General features: G+C 35.8%; 1 protein-coding gene across 3 annotated transcripts in view; it reads left to right on the top strand.

The window, feature by feature from the left end:
- The window catches only part of NFU1 (NFU1 iron-sulfur cluster scaffold), a 28,465-nt gene extending 16,443 nt beyond the window's left edge, over positions 1-12,022 (top strand). For all 3 annotated transcript variants that reach the window (XM_004691479.2, XM_012731448.1, XM_012731447.1), the window contains 4 exons: positions 2,051-2,165; positions 3,200-3,260; positions 8,341-8,515; positions 11,180-12,022. In XM_004691479.2, the coding sequence (XP_004691536.1) occupies positions 2,051-2,165; positions 3,200-3,260; positions 8,341-8,515; positions 11,180-11,224 (396 nt within the window). In that variant the 3' untranslated portion in view covers positions 11,225-12,022. The remainder of the gene's footprint in view (positions 1-2,050; positions 2,166-3,199; positions 3,261-8,340; positions 8,516-11,179) is intronic.
- Positions 12,023-16,687: the final 4,665 nt, after the last annotated feature.

Raw genomic sequence — 16,687 nt, 5'->3', positions numbered from 1 at the left:
GGAAGTGGCTTTAGTTTCTTAGTGCTGTGCTTTAACCCGCTGCGCCACCAGGGAGGGCCCTATGCTATATTTCTTTGGATAAAAGCATGTGATTATATCTTAACAGATTTTACTTTTTTCTTTATTATCTTTATTTGATTTTGGTAACTTCGCATCATAATTTATAGTTGCCCTTTTTGAAATTTCCCCAACTCCACTGATTTTTCTTAAGCTGAAAGACATAACTAATAAATAATATTCCAAGTTAAAGCACATAAAGATATTTAATAGGTAGAATAGTAGTAGATTTGGTTTGTTTCCTTTCAGTTACCTTCTTCATCACAAACTATTTACCTCATATAAGCAATGACCTGTTTCCCTTTCTGATTTGTAGTTGATAATCACAGGCTTTTTAATGCATCATTTATGTTCTGTTTTTCAGCTGTATAAGTAAAGTTGCAGCTTACTTGCTGCCTTTTCTTTCATATAATCTTAGAATATGTTTTATCTCTTTATTGCCAATATTTTCCTACTCATCAGAGCCACTCTTTATTGAAAACCTGAGGTATTCCGTTATTATAAATTATTATATTATAAAATATTATTTAGAACTAGTTTCCATTTCCAATCACTAAAGCATCTTACTAGTTTTACTCTTGTATTCTTACCTTCTGTATATTTTCTCTAAATCAGTTCTTAATTATGTCAAAATTAATTTCTTTTATGTATTTTCGTTCTTTTTTTAAAGTTTTTTTTTAAAGATTATTTATTTATGCATACAGAACTGGGGTACAGGCCAGAGGTGCAGGGGCAGTGAGAGGATTCAACAGAGACAGAGTGGGGAGCAGAAAAAGCCGACTGATAAAGTACACTGCTGAGGGGAGCAGTGAGCAGGTCAGGAGAGGTCTGCCACACCATGTGGGGCACCTCTGGGGTGGGCATCGAACTCGTGCTGAAGTGGCTTTAGCTTCTTAGTACTGTGCTTTAACACGTTGCGCCACCAGGTAGGGCCCTTGACTCATTTTTTAATAGTATTTAAGCATAGACCTTAACTGATAGTCCATTGAGAATAAAAAATTTCATCTAATACCTTTTCCCCCTAAAGAGCACGCCTTTAAAATGTGAAAACAGGCCCTCCCTAGTGGCGCAGCACTGAGAAGCTAAAGCCACTTCCGCATGCCCTGGAGGTGACCACATGGCGTGGCAGACCTCTCCTGACCCGCCTGCTGCTCCCATCAGCAGCGTACTTCGTAGATCTGCCTGTTCTGTTCCCCACTCTGTCTCTGATGAAGCCTCTCACAGCCCCTGAGGCTCTGGCCTGTACCCCAGTTTTGTATGTGCAAATAAATAAATCTTTAAAAAAAAATGTGAAAACAAAACATGCTTCTTTTCTCTTTGCAGCTCTTTAGGTATTTAATAATACTATTTTTCTAATGGAATCAACTGGGTAACTAAATATAGAGGTGAAGTAAAGATTCTTTCTTAAAGACTTGTGAAAAGTACAGAAGCCCTTTGGCATAGTGGTCACAGATAATACATGCTATGTATTTTGGTTTTACATTTGGGTTATTAGATTTCTTTAATAGTCATAAGAATCATTGAGTTTTTTGAGTAGTTGTGAGATATGCTTTATATTTGGTCAAATATTTCATCTGCTTTCTCTAAAAGAATGGGAAAACTTCATCCTCTTTAAATGCAGAGGAATCCCCTTTATACTTCATGAAAAATATCTTATTTCAATATCCCTTTAGTGGGCAAAATTTAACAAAAGTTTCCTAAGATTGTATGTTCCAAAAATCATTATAAGCCAGATCCTTTAAGAATTGCAACTAGGGCCCTCCTTGGTGGCATAACAGATTAAAGCGCAACACTAAGAAGCTAGCTTATCTGCAGCCACTGTACCATGAGTTCAACCTCTGGCCAGGGAGGTGACCTACATGGTGTGGGCGACCTCTCCTGTCTCGCCTGCTGCTCCCCTGAGAGGTATATTTCAGTAAATCTGCAAGATATAAAGTATTGTTTTGTGTTTGCCTTTGTGAGTAATGTAGTGTTTTCTTTCAAATATTTATAGGAAAGTGAAGAGTTAGACTGGAATTTACTGAAACCAGATATTTATGCAACGATCATGGACTTTTTCGCATCTGGCTTACCCTTAGTTACGGAGGAAATATCTCCAGCAGAAGCAGGTATTATATTGTGAAGTAATTTATCTTTTTTTAGACTTTTCTTCACTTTTTCCTGGTTTTCAGAAGTTATACGAATACATATTTTTATCATTTACCTTGAAAATATTGTAGGCATGTTTACAGACCACTGTAATAGTATAAATGTCACAATAAAGAGATGGAATTTTTGATTCCCAACACATATAAAAGTTATATTTACACTATGTAATAGTCTTTTAAGTGTGCAGTAACATTATTTCTAAAAAAACAATACACATACCTTAATTAAATGTGACAGAGAGTAAGTAAGCATATAAATAAATATATGCTGTTAGAAAAAGGGTACCACAGGATTGGTGAAAGGCTTCAATTTTGTAAAAACAAAACTAAAACAATATCTGCAATAAGGTGAAGCATAAAAGAATGAATTATGTCTATATTAGCCCTGACACCAATTCTAAAGGGAACCAAAATTTATATATATTTGCTTCATCCATCATTTTTTGGGGAAAACTGTATAATTTGAATGTGTATATAAATTGAATTATAAAAAACTAAAAATGTCAATTATTAAATTTTTCAAGCATAGACAAAGTAATATAATGCTCACCAATTTGTTCTTTCAGATTTAAATCTTTAGTCTGATTGTCATTTTAAAAACCACTATTGTGAAAATTGAAATTGTAACTTAATTTACAAAATAGGTTCTCAAAGTTTCCATCAACATATAGGCAATTTTTTTTCTCTGATACTTTTCAATGCTTGAGAAACTTACAGAATTACTAAAAATTCAGGTTCTAATATCAGGTTAGTTTAGTATACTTTATCACCAAATGATAAATTGGTCAGTGCTCCTTAAATTTTCTATAAAGAATCAAGTGAATTATCTTCTGTTTCCCCCAAAATCACGCATATTAAACACCTTACCAAATTACATGTTCTGCTCTTTTTATTTTTTTAGGGAGGCATTAAGTTGGAGACATCTTACTTGATGTCTGTGATTGCATGGATATAATATTTTTCCTTTGATATTTTTTATGTGTAATTGTTTATAGGATCTGAAGAGGATGATGAAGTTGTGGCAATGATTAAAGAATTATTAGATACCAGAATACGGTATGTGCTCATCTTTCTACCTGAAATCAGATACACTACTGAGAGAATTTCATTATAGCCATAAGCTTTTGGTTGTTTGAGAAATTATAGTAGAATTCCAAAATAAATATTTTAATGTAAACTGTAAGTTAGCCTTGTCAGATATATTTAAAGCCCCTACATTTTCTAAACATAGTCAATGAAGTAATTTATCTTTCACAGTTACCATTTAGGTTTGATATTGATGTAACACCAAATTTGCTAGGACAAAATGAACATTTGGAAGATTATGAGAAGAGGGAGGCTATCCTGTTTCAGGATATTGTCTATAAAGAATTTCGTTGAGTGGAAAACTGTAGGCCCCCACTTTGCTTATGGTAGACTTGCTGTGAAATCCCAGAGAAGCTGGATAAAGTGCAGTAAAAATTTTTCTTGTTTGAAAGAAAGCCTGTGGTAGAAATTTGCCAGAATAATTAGATCCTTCAGAGGAGGAAAACTTTTTTTTGCTGATTGTTCATGTGAAGTTAGAGTCTAAGAACCTGATAGAGACAGGTGCTAAGAATCAGAGAAACCATTAGCTTTTAGCAAGTTTGAGACCAGAAGACAAAACTTACATCTGGGTTACAATGAAGCATTGACTAAAATGTCAAAATCCCAGAGAAAGAAGTTAGGAAAAAATGAAGTCAAACAAAATGCAGTTGGAGAACTGAACAAGTTTTAGTAGTTTTTTGGTACTGGTGGAAAAATACAATTGGAGTTCAGAATCTGTTGAGGGTGGGGCTTCCGGAAACTTGTGGGCTCTCGGTTGGTCTCCTTAGAGGACCAAGCCTTTGAAATGGGACAAATCAGAAGTAAACTAGGTATTGTGATACAGCATCCATTGAGGTTAATTCCATAGTTGTTTGAGCTACTGGAGGAAGAGAGGATGAATCATTTTTGATATAATATATTCTGATTCACTTCTGTTTTTCATACATCGTTATTATTCAGTCAAAAATTACTAGGCATGCTTACAAACTGGATCAATAAAAAAACACATCCACAGCAACTTAGAGTTCCCAGGCATCATCTTTAAAATAACTGTAATTACATGTTAAAGAAAACAGAAAACAAGATGTGGAATTTCATAGAGAACTGGGGTCTGTGAAGAAATACATAAAATTCTCAAATAAAAATATAATATGAATTGAAAATCACATTGTGCAAATAGTCTCAAAGAGAAGATTAAAGTATTGGGAAATAGGTCTGTAGAAAATATCCAAATTGAAGCATAAAAGAAGAAAATGGAAGAAGCATGCCTTGTATGGTTTTTATATATTTAGAGTTAAAATGCATGATTAAAATATAAAAAATGCTAAACATAAAATGAAAAGTTCTATAATCTTGGCTTTATCTAGATGTTGGTAAAACTATAATTTATATCATAGTTTACAAAAGCAACTAGCAGGCCTCCCTGATGGCATAACTGGTTAAAGCACAGCACTATGAAGCTATCCGCAGCCACTCCTGTCTTGCCTGCTGGGTCTCTCAACAATGTAATTCATTACATCTAACTCTTCTGCTCCCTTACTCTGTCTCTGGTGAGTTCTCTCACTCTTTCCACCCCCGTCACACCTTTGGCCTACTTCCCAGCTCTTTTATGCATAAATAAATAATTAAGTCTTCCAAAAAAAAAAAAAAGAAAAGAAAAGAAACCAAGTAGGCAATTTGTGGGGTAAATACTAAATGAATTGCAAAGGACAGTAATACCAACAAACTGATGAAGGGAAAAAATTAAATAATAAAAGGATTAATAAAAAATGCAAAATTGTAAAAAAGTCGTAAGATGGTGATGCAAAGCAAATATATTAGTAGTTATGTTTTATTATATTTATGTTAATGAATAAAAAATAAGATTATGAAACATCACTCATATTGCCAATAAGAGATGTGAGGGCCCTCCCTGGTGGTGCAGCAGGTTAAAGCACAGCACGGAGAAGCTAAAGCCACTTCAGCAGGCGCCTGCCCCAGAGGTGATTCACTTGGTGCAGCAGACCTCTCCTGACCTGCCCGCTGCTCCCCTCAGTACTATACTTCATTGATCTGCGTGTTCTGCTCCCCACTCTGTCTCTGGTGAAGCCTCTCACCACCCTGGAACCTCTGGCTTGTACCCCAGTTCTGTATGAATAAATAAATATTAAAAAGAAAAAAGGCGATATATACCATGGCAATAACCTGAAGGAGGGGGTTCCAATACTACTAAAATACAAACACTAATATAAGCCAGAATTATCTTAATTTAAAAAAAAGAGAGATACACCTTCAATATAATGACTCAGGCCCTCCCTGGTGGCGCAGCGGGTTAAAGCACTGCACTAAGAAGCTTAAGCCACTTCCGTATGAGTTCGATTCCCGCCTGCCCCAGAGGAGATCCACATGGCGTGGCAGACCTCTCCTGACCTGCCCGCTGCTCCCCTCAGCAGTGTACTTTTTAGATCCGCCTGTTCTGCTCCCCGCTCTGTCCCTGGTGAATCCTCTCACCCTCCGCATCTCTGGCCTATAGCCCACTTCTGTATGAATAAATAAATAAATCTTCAAAAAATATATATATATAATGACTCAGAATGGTTGAAAGTAAAAAGATGGGGAATTATATACCATGCAAAGAAGAGAAAGCTGGTGTATAGTTATATAGGTATCAGACAAAATGTACTTTACAGCTAAAGATATTACTTGTAGTAATGGGAAATCTTTCATAATAACTTAAGGACAATTTCTAGCAGGAAAATATGCTATTTTAAAATTTGTATATACCTAATAACAGCTTCAAATTGCATATAGAATTTTTGACAAAACTGAAAGAAGTAGATGATCTATAATCATCAGGAAAAACACTTCACTAATAAGAAGGACAAGCACATAAAATAATGAGCTAAAATAGAAGAGTTTTATATACATAATTAAAAAAATTTGACTAAGTTTACGTGGACTATTGCATTCAATAAGAACAAAACATTCTTTTCAAGAATGCATTGAAAACTTACTATAGATGGTATTCTGAATCTCTGCTGTGATTTAAATCATTGAGAATATTGTTTTCTGATTATATAGTGGGATTAAGCTAGATGACATTTTCTAAAAGATAGCCACAGAATCCCTCCCGTGTATACACACACACACACACACACACAAACACACATTTAGAATTCCCGTATATTTTAAAGCAGCCGTGCTCTTCAGAAAGAGCCACAGGTCCACAGCAACAAAAAGATCACAAAGAAAATTTAATATAAGAGTTTTATGACCTGTGGGTTGACAAATTTTTTTTTTCAGAGAATAAAAAGAAGATCAAGGAAAATAAATACTGGTCTATAAAATTTACATATATATGTAAAATTAAGACTTTCTCTTCATCAAAACATACAAAGCAAAGAGTAGAAAATGATTGTAATACAGAATATATTTTAAAATGCCTACAAATTACTACGAAAATGACAATCAGCTAGAGACTAAAGCAAGCACTTTATAAAACAGCAACTAAATAGCCAATAAACATGAAAAAACGTGCTCAGACTCTTTTGTAATAATGAATATCCAAATTGCAAATATTCAAATTGCTTATAAAGCAAACACTTTACAAGACAGTAACCAAATAGCCAATAAACATGAAAAAGTGCTGAGACTCATTTGCTATCGTGAATGTTCAAATTAAAGCCACAGTGAAAATCACTGCAAATCCTCTAGAATGGTTAAAATCAGTAAGTTTTGATTCTTGGCTGGCCAGGGAGCTAGGGGCTAACCTACATGGCACAGCAGACCTCTCTTGTTTTGCCAGGTGGCTCCCACTTGGCATTGTATTTCAGTACATCTGCCTGTCCTGCTCCCCACTCTCTGGTGAATCCTCTCACAACCATTTCCCCTCCCCCACACCTCTGGCTTACACCCCAGTTCTTATATGCATAAATACATCTTTAAAAAACAAAAACATTAAGATTGAAAACACCAATTATAGAGCAAAAGGAACTTTCTACACTGCTGGTGGGAATCTAAGTTAATATAACTAGAAAATCATTTGGCAATATCTGCTAACTCCAAACAGAAACATATTCTTGATCCAGCAATTCTACTCTCATGTATTTCCCCAGTAGTAATATATATGTATACCAAAAATCAATTGCAGGAGTCTTCATAGCTGCACTATTTGTAAAAGAAAAAAACTGTCATTAACCCAAATGTCCATCAACAATAGAATGAATGCTCTGGCAGATTAGCTTCACTGAACACAATGAGGCAGTGAAATTGAATGAAATTACTACATTGTATGTGAGAGAAGCTTACAAAGAGTGAGAAAATGGATACAACAGAGCAAATACTTTAAATTTACATTTATAAATTATAAAGTTAAAAAATACTGATGAATGATGATAGAAATTAGAATAATGGTTACCTTTGGTTGTTAAGAGTGATTAGAGGAAGACAAGGGCCTTCTGGTGTGCTGTGTTCTTGGTATGGGAAAATGTATGTTTAATTTGTGAAAATTCATTGAGTTGATCATTTGTGATTTATTCACTTTTCTGTATTAATGTCTTATTTTAGCATAAAGTTTACCTGGAAAAATTGTGTGTCAGCTAATTATGTGTCAGTCTCCTCTGTTCGCCTAAAAGAAACTTATAGCTTAGGTAACATTATAATTAAGAAATATGAAATCTTAAATGCTTAAAAAGATTATTGGTTGGCAAGTTTAAAATAAGTAGAACAAAGGATTATATGAATGAATTTTAGCATTTCATGTAAAGTAATTTTAAAAATAGAAAATGACTAGCCACAGTTATTATTCTCTGTTGTAAAAGTTGCTCTAACTTTGAATTTTAACAATATAAAATGTAAGTACTGAGCTGTACTAAAATCTTTTGACTACATATAACTAGTAAGCTAATGTTTATAAAATGCACAATTCCTGGAACAAATTGTTTAAAAAATTAGGTAGTAATATATATGTAATAAAATGTAGTAACATTAATTAGGTAGTAATCCAGGTGTAATAAAATGTAGTGACTATTAAAAAATCTTTTTTGATGAAAATTTTTTCTTTTGAATGTATCACACATGTTCTTGATCACAGGCCAACTGTGCAGGAAGATGGAGGAGATGTCATCTATAAAGGCTTTGAAGATGGCATTGTACAGCTGAAACTTCAGGGCTCTTGCACCAGCTGCCCTAGTTCAATTATTACGCTGAAAAATGGAATTCAGAACATGCTACAGTTTTATATTCCAGAAGTAGAAGGCGTGGAACAGGTATGGCAATATTATGTGATAGCTTCATTTAGTATTAAAATAAATAGTTGAAAAGAGACAATAGTCATAATCTGACATTTTCTTGATATGAATACCTATTGTGTAAAAATAATTTTTGCGGGGCCCTCCCTGATGGTGCAGCGGGTTAAAGCACAGCACTAAGAAGCTAAAGCTACTTCTGCAGGATTTCAATCCCTGGCCTGGGAGGTGACCCACATGGTGCGGCCGACCTCTCCTGACCCCCCTGCTGCTCCCCTCAGCAGTGTGCTTCGTAGGTTGGCCTGTCCTGCTCCCCACTCTGTCTCTGGTGAATCCTCTCACCCTTCGCATCTCTGGCCTGTACCCCAGTTCTGTACAAATAAATAAATCTTTAAAAATAATAATAAATAATTTTTGCAAACACTGCCTCCTTTAGTCTTCTAATAATGTAAGTGTATTAAGTTCTTCCCACTTTATCCATAAGGAAATTGAGACTCGGGAATACTACTCTTCCGGTTGTAGAAAAAATATGAAAAGCATGAAGTTTTATACATGAGATTTTAGATGTGTTTAGGGGAAGAGCTCCACATATTTATGAACTTGTTCTTACATGAGCAGGCAAGAAGCTTATCAAAAGATCATACATTGCTGTACAGTAGATTAGAGAATGAGTTTCAGTGCTTTTTCTGTAGCCTGCTGTCTGCATTTTTTTTGTCTCAACATATAAGAAATACAGCACAGCACTTGGTCAGTAGAATACTGATCTCACTGCATTGATTTTCAACTAAAAGGCATGGCCTTATGGAGAGAGATTAGTTAAGAGAGAAAGAGTATATGAGAATTAGGAGTTTGAAAATATTCTTCAGATAATTCTGTCCCTTTAAGCAGAGGGCATGTCCTTTAAGTTCCTTTGAGAATCATTCATATGTCTCTGAATAGTATTAAAAATCTGTGTTTGCGGCCCTCCCTGGTGGCACAGTGGGTTAAAGTATAGCACTGCAAGCTAGCATTAGCCACTTAAATGCAAGTTTGATCCCCAGCGCTGGACCACATGGCCCAGCAGACCTCTCCTGTTTCGCCTGCTGCTCCCCTCAGGAGTGTATTTCAGTCAGTCTGCTTGTTCTGCTCTTCACTCTGTCTCTGGTGAATCCTCTCACTGCCCCACACCTCTGGCCTGTACCTCAGTTCTGTATGCATAAATCAATAAATCTTTAAAAAACAATCTGTGTTTGGTATAATACTTGCCATTCTTTTTAGTTTTTGTCAGTCTTCTACTTGGAATTGAGGCCTGCTTTAACTAGTTAAGTCAGTGTGTTTCAGCTTTATGTTCCTTCAAAGATTCGTAATCCTATCTAGGTCTTTGTATTCCTTTGTAGCACTTAGCCCTCTGTGTTATACATGTCTTACACATCGTTTGTATTACGTAAGTATTTGGAAATATTCCAAATTTAAGAATATTCTACCTAAAAGGAGAGTTAGTTGTTGGCAAAATTATTTTGTTAGGTGTTACTAAAATTGAATATAAAATAGAAATTGCTTGGAAGTTAATATTCACTTTTACTCAATATAACGGCAACTATGAACGAATTGTTTTAACTTATTTTTTCCCATTATTTCTATATAACCTTAAAAACTTAGTTATGCTTTGGTCGATTGATAAAGGAACGTTTTAAATTCACTTGTCCAGGGTGGGCTAATGAATTGGCAGTTAGATTGTAAACTGGAATTGGTGTTTAGTTGTAGTAGATGTGGTAAAGAGAAAATAATTGTTAGGTTAATATTACTATTACTATTTTTTTCTCAAAAGGAGTTGGTCTTCATTATTTTGGTAATATGTTAACTCATGAAAGAATATTAATTAAATTTTTTCTTCAGATATTAACGCACGTTTTTCTTGATTTATTAGCAATGAAAGTTTTCACATTTTTCTAATGTGTAAAATGATTTTTTGTCTCAGTAAAACCAAAGTAATTAGTTTCTAGTATATTTTATTTCATTATGTTTTTTAGGATTTCATTTATCTAGTATATATTTTTGTAGTAACAGTTGCTGCTTCCCAGAATATGTTTAGGTAAATAAGATGCTTTTGGAAGAAGACAGAAGAGTGAGTTGTATTAGGAAATATCAGTTAATCATTCTTTGTCCAGCTGTTGACAGCAACTGAGATTCTATTGTTGAAAGTCTCTTTTGGGACAAGGAAAAAAGACTAGTGTTTTGATTAACTGGCTGATAACATTTTTCTTTTATGTTAGGATACCAGGTTATCATGTATACCTCTGTTTTGGGGGCTATTGGGAAATTTATTCTTATTGGACTGATGTATTGCTATATAGTCTAGTATAAACAAGTAATATTAAAATCAGAAATAGTAATTTTTTAAAAAGATTTATTTACTTATGCTTACAGAACTGGGGAACAGGCCAGAGGTGCAGGGGGTGAGAGGTATCACCAGAGACAGATTGGGGAACAGAACAGGCATATGTACTGAAATATACTGCTGAGGGGAGCAGGGAGCCATGCCATGTGGTCATCTCTGGGGCCAGGAATCAAACTCATGTTACAGTGGTTTCGGAGAGCTTCATCATGTGATGCTTTAACCCATTGAGCCACCAGGGAGGGCCCCGAAATAGTAATTTCTAATCCTTTTCGAATTATTAAATCATCTTTTTGTCTTTTTGGTTTTAGGTTATGGATGATGAATCAGATGAAAAAGAAGCAAATGCACCTTGAAATATTTTAATTTTCTTTGGGGCCAGCAGTTGTACTTGTCATTAATGTATATACCAAACTATTTAGGAACTTGAGGGTTAATAAAATATGCCCTTTCCTTAGAGAATGATATGTATATATCTTTATCTCTCTCTCTCTCTTTCTCTTTCTCTAATGTGTGTTTATTTGACCTCATATGAGTTATTTATAACACTCTGAATCATTATCTGTACATGTGGATTTTATCCAGAGATATTTTTACTTTTGTTCTTCATATATCATGGTTGCTTCTTTGCATAATGTGTGAAACAATTTAAAATATTTTCTTCTAATTTATTTACTTTTTATTTTTGCAGAAGTAAATGGGGAGAAAGTTTTAAAATATTCTAAACTGTCTTTTTTGTGAGACACTCGAAAACATTTTTACTAAAATTTCCCCTTGTTTAAAAGCAAAACTTAACAATTCTGATTTAAAAATAGCATCTAGCTAGTAATTTCCCAATGGAGAAGCACATCTGAGAATAAATCTTTAAAAAAAAATGAGAAACTGCTTTGGTCCCTCTTCCATCGTTGACTTCTGACTCAGAGATTTATAATCTATGCCATACTTGAAATTTGGACAGTTACCTTTCATGATAAGGGTACTGTGTTTTCAGATAGCCAAAATAGAAAATTATCCTTCTCTCAATTTTCTATCGTATTTCAGAGGCATCACTTCACATATGATATCAGGAAAGGATAGATTGGGAAATAACACTGTTTTAGTGCATATAGAGTTCTTATCCCCAAAAGTATGGAGATTAAATAAACAGAGAGAACTCCAGCAGTTGTGAATGCTGTGAATTGTTTTTTGTCCTTTGGTTCACAGAACCAGACAGTAGTACAGAGAACCCATTTTCCGTGCTATTATAGAGTAACGCAGGCTAGACTCTCGGAATTGCTTTGTAGGCTAGGTACTTCACTTTAACCTGCTCTTTACTTGAAACTATAGGATTGTGATGGAGGTGCAGTTAAATGACTGAAGTAAGTGGCTGAGGAGAGTGGTGGACTTGATTGTTGGGAGAGAGGCAGTCATGGGACTGAGATACCATCACATTAGAAAGGTTTTTTTTTTTTTTTAAGATTTATTTTATTTATGTATACAGAACTGGGGTATAGGCTGGAGGTGCAGGGGCAAATGAGAGGATTCACCATAGGCAGAGCAAGGAACAGAATAGGCAGGTCAATGAAGTACACTGCTAGGGTAGGGGGCCAGCAGGGAAGACAGGAGAGGTCTGCCACGACATACAGGTCACCTCCCTGGCCAGGGATCGAACTGGGGCTGAAGCGGCTTCTGTGAGCTTCACAGTGCTGTGCTTTAAACCCTTGAAAGCACAGGGAGGCTCCCCCTTTTTTTTTTAAATAAATAGGAACAACTATGAAAATGAGGAAAGGTAAGAGAATATTCTAGGCATACATAGCAGTATAATCAGGATTGGAAGTGGTAAAAAAATATTTGGGAAATTCAAGAAACTAAGGAAGGCTAGAAAGTAGAAGAACTTTGTTGGAAATGGAGAAATAGGCAGATTGGAGACTATTGCAGGAACTTTTGGTTGCCTATGCAATGTATACCCCAGCTTCTTGTGAAGAGAGTCCCTCTCAATTATTTAGTAGTGAAGTAGGTCCCACTTTATTGCTGGGGAATAAATGATAACTACTCTAAAGCAGTCATTTTTTTTTTAAGGGTTTATTTTTTTATACTTACAGAGCTGGGGTACAGGCCAGAGGTGCAGGGGCGGTGAGAGGCTTCACCAGAGACAGAGTGGGGAGCAGAACAGGCAGATAGACGAAGTACACTGCTGAGGGGAGCAGCGGGCGGGTCAGGAGAGGTCTGCTGTGCCATGTGGATCACCTGGACCAGGGATCGAACTCGCACTGAAGCGGCTGCAGCTAGCTTACAGTGCTGCATCCTAACCGCTGTGCCACCTGCGAGGGCCCTAAACCAGTCATTTTTTTTTTTTTTAAAATAGTTTTTGTTGAATTAATATTGATACATGGTAATCAAAACAAGTCATTTTAATTCTCTTTCCAGTTTTTAGTTAGGCGTGAACATATGGTCCAGCTCTGTTTAATGTGAACTGTGAGAAGAAGTCTATTGGAAGGTCTGGAAAGATCTTTCTTGATTGAGAACCAATAGAAAGAAGGTTCTTTTCCTGTATATTTCTTTCCTTCCTGCTTTGTATAGTGTATTAATATTATGAAGACTTAAATGGGTAAGGTTATGACAGTCAACTTGTAATCATGATAAAAAAAAAAAAAAACTAGCCCACTGAGAATAACCGGAAAGAAGCAGCACCTGAGTCTTTGAGGACATTATTGACTTTTGAATGAGTTTAGGAGCCATCCATTTTCATAATATCGTGAGATAAAAGGTTTCCTGTGTCTAGCCACTGTTGTCAGGTATTCAGTCATTTGAAGCTGGCCATCTAGCAAAATACCTGGTAAGTCATGGAGGTTTTGTTAAATAACTTAGGGCTTGTTAATAATTTTACTGTATTTACAAGCCAAATATCAATCTGAAAATGAAAATACTAATTGAGCACAAACAAAGATTTAGAAGGTATGGTTTAATCATACAATAGTTTTTATTTTTTTATATTAGGGTTTCCTTGGTGACCTAGGGGTTAAATCTCAGCACTATCACCACTCTGGCCTGAATTTGATTTCCAGCCAGGCAGCTAACCCACAAATGACACAGACCTTTCCTGTCTCACCTACTGCTTCCCTAAGCAGTGTTATTTCAGTAAATCTGCCTGTTCTGCTCCCCAATCTATCTTCGATGAATCCTTTCACCCTCCAGTACCTCTGGCCTCCACCTCAGTTCTTGTAGTCTAAAAAAAGAATATTTATACTAAACCTCTCTATAGTCCCAGATAGATATTCACAGATGCAGAGTGTAGTCAGTGTTACAGTTTAAGCCCAGTTGTGCTAGAGAATTCCTTCTTTTGTTGCTAAAGGAGACTTTTGAGTACAGACCTTCAAAGGATTAGATGAGGTTTACTCACATTATGGATAGCAATCTACATTACTCAACAGTTGTGAAATGTTAATCTCACTAAAAGCATCTTCTGAGAAACTTCCAAAACAAGTTTTGACCAAAATCTGGACACTGTGACCTAGTCAAGTTAACATAAAAAAATAACCAACATAGTAGATAAATTTTGCCAACTTATTTTTTATATCTTTTTTCATATCTTACATTTCCATAACCAGTTCCACAAACATTATTATAGTGTTCCTTTCTTGCCCAGTGTTATCAATCAAGATACTCTGTCCAAGACTGTCTGCCTTCTGATTTTATCTTTAGCCCCATCAAAACTTGAGTTTCTTCAGTGACCTTTTCACATCTGGTACCAAATGAAAAGTAATTGTATAAATAATTTCGCTCTAAATCTTTAATAGATGGTAACAACTTAATGATGTTCTAGGGGAAGGGAGGTGTTCTGCCTTAAATAGATAGTTACAGATAGAGTTTGGACAAGGGAACTTTCTGTTCCCTGTATAACCTATTATGTGAGTGACTAGTCTTTTGTAGTCAGGCTCTATGTTTAGTAAATGGTACTATTTTTAATGATTCCTTTAAAAAAAAGGCAAAGACAACGATGCAAGCGTTTGAGATGGTATATATATATTTTTAATCAACTGGCAGTACTTAAGTGTAAGTAGACCATAGATGGTAGAAGATGATGATAAAATTGTCAAGAATGAAACTTTTTTTTTTTAATTTTATGTTATTTATGCACACAAGGACTGGAGTACAAGCTAGTGGCACAGGGGATGAGAGGATTCACCACAGACAAGTGGGGAGCAGAATAAGCAGATATACTTAAATACACTGCTGAGGGGAGCAGTGGGTGAGATAGGAGAGGTCTGCTGTGCTATCCTGTATATTATACCCACTCTTACAGAGCTTTTTAATTTTAATAGTTTTATTGTAATTGGAATTCAGATAGGGAGTAACAAAAAATTACAAACATGGGGACATTTAAAACTCACAAATTTATTTCAGTTATGGATCATTGTTTCTTTAAAAAATGACAGCTATGAGATCCTGGTGGCACAGAGGTTAAGGTCTCAGTGCTTTTAAACTTTGGCCAGCCACTGCATGCATGCGTTAGATCTCTGGCTAGGGAGCTAACTCACATGGTACAGCAGACCTCTCCTATCTTGTCTGCTGCTCCCCTCAGCAATTTCTTTCAGTAGATTTTCCTGTTCTGCTCCCCACTCTCTCTCTGGGAAATCCTCTTACTGCCCCCTGCCCCTCTGACCTACACCTCAGTTCTTGTATGCATACATTTAAAAATAAATCTTTGTTTTTTTAAGATTTATTATTTATGCATACAGAGGTGCAGGAGGGTGAGAGGATCAACAGAGTCTGCCACGCCATGTGGGTCACCCCCCTGGTCACAGGTCAAACTCAGGGGTTGCAGATAGCTTCATAGTGCTGTGTGTTAACCAGTTGCACCACCAGGGCCCCAAAATAAATCTTTCTTAAAAAATCAAAGATGCCAACTGATGGTAAGGGGGAGGCTGGGAGCCACTGGGTTTGATAGGACTAATCTTGTGAATGGGAAATTTGGTTTCTATAGATAGTGATAATGAATGATACTCTTATGATCATTACTTTTTTTTTTTTCTTTAGTCTGGTCTAGAACTTTTGGTCAGAAAAGAAAATTAATTTCTTCAGATGCTTGAATAGACTAAGACCTCCTTTTCTTCATAGATCATTTACTTCTCTACTTTTATTCCCAGAGTTCCAGCTGAGGCAAAGCTCTATATAGATGGGGGTCAGACAAGCAACGTTCTGTCTTAGTAACTTGACTGGCACAGAGTTACAAAGGATTCTTTGTTGTAGTAGGCTGTTGAGGTTATTCAAGGCTGGACTGGGAAAATATTGACTTTCAAAATTTCTTCCTCTTAACTACTTGATAAGTATCTTTTAAAATAGCTGTAGAATGAAGAAGAAAAGTTGATAGCCACAATCATGGAGGAACAAGCAGAAGAGGAAAGTAAGAGTTTCAGTAGATTGTTAGAATTTGAGAATGAGAACTTTGGAGGCATTACTGGCATTTCCTTTATGGCATAGACAGATTTGCTGCAATGCACAAAGGTATTGTTCAAGTACTAGAGTCATACCTTAACTCCTTGGCAATATCACTGAGGTTTTACCAGAACCTCTTTTTGACGAGTGTTTTGAAACTAAGACTTTTGCATCTTGAATTAAGAACCATGTTTTGGTGGGCCTCTTTGGTAGCCTAGGGGTTAAGTCTTTACACTATCACTACTAAGGCCTGAGTACAATCCCTAGCCAAGCAACTAACCCACATATGGCACAGCAAACCTCTCCTGTCTCCCCACAGCAGACCACAGCAGACCAGCTGCTTCCCTTAGCAATGTTATTTCAGTAGATCTGCCAGTTCTGCTCCCCACTCTCTGGTGAATCAT

This window comes from Condylura cristata, unplaced genomic scaffold (assembly GCF_000260355.1).
Source record: "Condylura cristata isolate star-nosed mole 26May11 unplaced genomic scaffold, ConCri1.0 scaffold00031, whole genome shotgun sequence".
Lineage (NCBI taxonomy): Eukaryota > Metazoa > Chordata > Mammalia > Eulipotyphla > Talpidae > Condylura > Condylura cristata.
The sequence above is the reverse complement of the archived record's forward strand: the minus strand, read 5'-3'. Positions and strand labels throughout refer to the sequence as shown.